This window comes from Silene latifolia, chromosome Y (genome assembly GCF_048544455.1).
Source record: "Silene latifolia isolate original U9 population chromosome Y, ASM4854445v1, whole genome shotgun sequence".
NCBI lineage: Eukaryota > Viridiplantae > Streptophyta > Magnoliopsida > Caryophyllales > Caryophyllaceae > Silene > Silene latifolia.
The window spans coordinates 66946281-66949790 of record NC_133538.1 but is presented as its reverse complement, the minus strand read 5'-3'; the positions used below and the strand labels follow the sequence as shown (position 1 = coordinate 66949790).

The 3510-nt window shown below is 35.1% G+C and overlaps 1 protein-coding gene across 1 annotated transcript; it reads right to left on the bottom strand.

Annotated features, from left to right (window-relative positions):
- Positions 1–513: 513 nt before the first annotated feature.
- Positions 514–1643, bottom strand: LOC141628256 (zinc finger BED domain-containing protein RICESLEEPER 2-like). Its single transcript, XM_074441421.1, has 3 exons — positions 1409–1643; positions 869–1352; positions 514–664 (listed from the first exon to the last, which is right to left on the bottom strand). Exons 1-3 carry the CDS (start codon positions 1641–1643, stop codon positions 514–516), a joined length of 870 nt encoding a protein of 289 aa, XP_074297522.1.
- Between the last annotated feature and the right edge of the window lie 1867 nt (positions 1644–3510).

The following is a 3510-nucleotide window of genomic DNA, read 5'->3' as shown; positions in this document are numbered from 1 at the left end:
CTTGCATCTTCGAAGAAGACATCAACCATCCGTCTCATGAATAACCATAAGAGGTTGTTGTAACACTAAATCCGCCATACCTATAATTTTTAAGGAAAATGAAAGCAAAAATTAGATATTCATATTAACACAATACAATGAGTTAACAATTGAAATGTAAAAAACAACTACAAAACAATGAGTTAGCAATTGAAATATAAAAAACAAACTTGCCTTTGCCTTCTTCAATATTCTCCATCGCAAATAAGATCTCTTCAATAATCATTGGAGTATGGGAGGTACGAAGCCAATCTTGGGCACATATAAGACCTTCCACCATTCTAGGGTTCAAACAAGTATGAAACGAATCATGAGCCCGACCTCCCGTGCTAAAAGCGGACTCTGATGCCACCGTAGAAACGGGAATAGCTAGCACATCCCGAGCCATTTTAGCAAGTATAGGTTATCGTTTTTGGTTATCCTTCCACCATTGCAAAATATTAAGAGTAGAGTGCCTACTTTCCTGATCATCAGTCAATACTTCTCCAATTCACTTTTACTCTCATTTTCTGCCCCACCCATTTCCATTTCAAATTTGTTCCCCAAGAGAGCACCAAAGTTAAATGTATAATCTTGCTTATTAGTTTGGGGGAATATATTAGTAGTGGTGGAAGAACTAGATGCACTGTTTGAAGTTTTAGGATTAGAGGAAGCATAAAAATCAAAGAAAGTCTCGAAGAACTATGTAATATTCATGGCGAGAAGACGGCCTTTATCATTACCATATATGGTTTTAACTATCCATTCCACATAAGTCATTTTATATCTTGGATCGAGAATAAGAGAGACAAACAAAAGCAAATTTAGATTCTCAATCTTACCCTAATACTTGTCATACTTCAACTTCATTTTAGAAGCCATATTCCGAACTCCTTCATCCTTGTGACTAAGATGTTGAGAAATCACTTCACCAACCCCAAATATAATCTCCACATAATAATTACTAGTAACATAACGACTACCGGACATCTTTAATGTTGCATCATAGAAAATTTTCAAGAAAGGCAAAAAGTAAGACACTTGTTTCCACTCATCAGTTGTAAGGTATTCACCAACCTTCTTCATTTCCTTTTGAAGATTAGAATCTTTTAAAAGCAAACACCCAAAAGCCTTCTTAAATTTTATCGCAATATCAAGCATTAAGTAGGTGGAGTTCCATCTAGTTTCAACATCAAAACATACAAGACTCTTACACTCTATTTTCTCTTCCACAATACAATCTTGAAATTTTTCCTTTCTATCGGGTGAAGCTTTCACATATTTACAGAGAGTACGGATTTTAATAATTGCATTCTCAAGATCATGCAAGCCATCTTTAACAACAGATTTAGAATATGAGCCGCACACCTCATGTGTCAATATTTCCCACCCATAACATCACATTCCGAGTTATTAAATTTTCTCTTCAAATAATCAACTGGAACATCGTTGGAGCTAGAATTATCGACCGTCACTGTCAAAATGTTCTTTAAGTTCCATTCACTCAAGCATTTCTCAACAGTTTTACCAATTATCTTACCCGAATGACCAGAAAGTTGACAAAAGTTGATGATTCTTTTATGCAAAACCCAATTATCATCAATAAAATGAGCAGTGAGATACATATAGGCTAAATTTTGAACCGATGTCCAAGCATCTGTGGTGAGACATACCCGAGAAGAGAGTCGACCCAATAAATCATACAATTTTTTTCTTCCTTCAATAAATAGAGCATAACACTCTCTAGCCAATGTGAATCGGGAAGGAATAATAAATTGAGGGTTCATGTCTTTCCAAAAACCTTTAAATCCGTCTTTTTTAACACACATAAAAGGCAATTCATCAACAATTACCATCCTAGCAAGTGATCTCCTAGCAATTTCTTGATTAAAAGTCCATACTTTTGGAACACTGATAGTTTCAGCGGAACCATCATCATTAATAATAGTGGTCTTCTCAATATTGATCAACTTTTGTCTCTTATCCACATTAGCTGGCGCTTTTGGACATCTAACAGTATGACCACTTAAATTACTTGTCCCATTTTTGGAAGAGGACGCAAAATTATGATTACAGTAATTGCACTTAGCAAAATTAGGGTCCTCAGTTTTACTATAATGACACCAAACTTCTGAGGCATTTTTTCTTTTATGAGAAGAAGACTCACCCTGATTTGTACTTGGAACTTTAGGAGGTCTGGGTAGTTTGTTATTCTTTCGAGACTATGAAGCTCGACGATGAGAAGTTTGAACCTCATCCTCTTCACTATTGTCATCCAAATGGATCAACCTTTCATTATCGTCATTCTCATCAAAACACGATGACATCTACAACAAAATTTGAAGCTTTAGATGATAATAAAGCAGTAGCTAAACAATAGCTAGATAGAAATAAAAATGAGTAAGAGTAGCAAAGACAGAAAAAACAATGTGACGGAAACAATGAACAAAAATGCGATGGCATCGATGCATCGTATTTCAGTGAATTAATGAACAAAAAGACAGAAATATCAAATATATACGAACAAAAAGACAGAAAAATCGAATTAATGAACAAAAATAGGAGAAAAAACCATTGAGATTTGAGACGACAACAATCAATCAACTAAAACAGAAAAATCGAAACAAACAAATCACCGAGACCGCAACAATGAAAAACAAAGTAAAATCCGAATCAATTATACAATCAATACACAATCAAAACAGTAAAAATATATGATTAAAGACGAAAAAAAGATCAATATGATGTATAAAAAGATGAATATACAATCCTTAGTAGTTAAGAGCTCGAAAATTCCAGTGAATTAACGGTAGATCTGGAGTTATTTTAAAGAGGAGAAGAGGAGAAGAGGAAAGGCTGCGATTGGTTTAGGGTTTTCTCAAATGAAAAATGAAAAAGAGTTGGGTTTAGAGTTGGGTTTACGCGTATTTGGTTTGGACTTTGGAGTCCATGTATTTTTCTTTTTTATTTGAAAATTTTAATTTTTATTAAACCGATTTAAAAACCGGGCACCGGTTTCGATATAGTGAGATCCGTATCCGCTCCGATTCAACAATAAAAAATACGGTTCGGACACCGGAACCGGAAAAAAACCGAATTTTCGGTCACCTTAAAACGGTTTTCGGTTCGGATTCGGTTTTAAAATTCGGATCGGCTTTTTTTGCTCAGCCCTAACTGGTACTCAGCCTAGTACTAGCTCGCACTCGGTTGGGTGCCTCTTTATGGTTTGCAATTTCCGACTAAGAAGTACTACTCTTATACTAGCGACTACTCTACTAACAACCATTACTAATCATACCCTAACTATAGTACTAGTGAATTCAAAACATATATGTGGTATTAAAATGCCAAAGGACGGGCCTAATGCCCCTCACACACTAACACGTAGTAATCATTCTCGAAACACGTTATACACGTCACTCTTTTCATCCATATTTCACATATTAAAATGTATGACATGAATGGCTAAATCATGTAAGAATCCTAGCAACT

Excerpts from the sequence above, each read along its gene's own strand:
- LOC141628256 (XM_074441421.1), bottom strand. The coding sequence starts at position 1,643 with ATGTATCTCACTGCTCATTTTATTGATGATAATTGGGTTTTGCATAAA. Across the intron at positions 1,353-1,408 it reads CTCGGAATGTGATGTTATGG|ATGGCTTGCATGATCTTGAG; the intron begins GTGGGAAATATT and ends CTGTTGTTAAAG. Across the intron at positions 665-868 it reads ATGAAGTTGAAGTATGACAA|TGCATCTAGTTCTTCCACCA; the intron begins GTATTAGGGTAA and ends AACTTCAAACAG.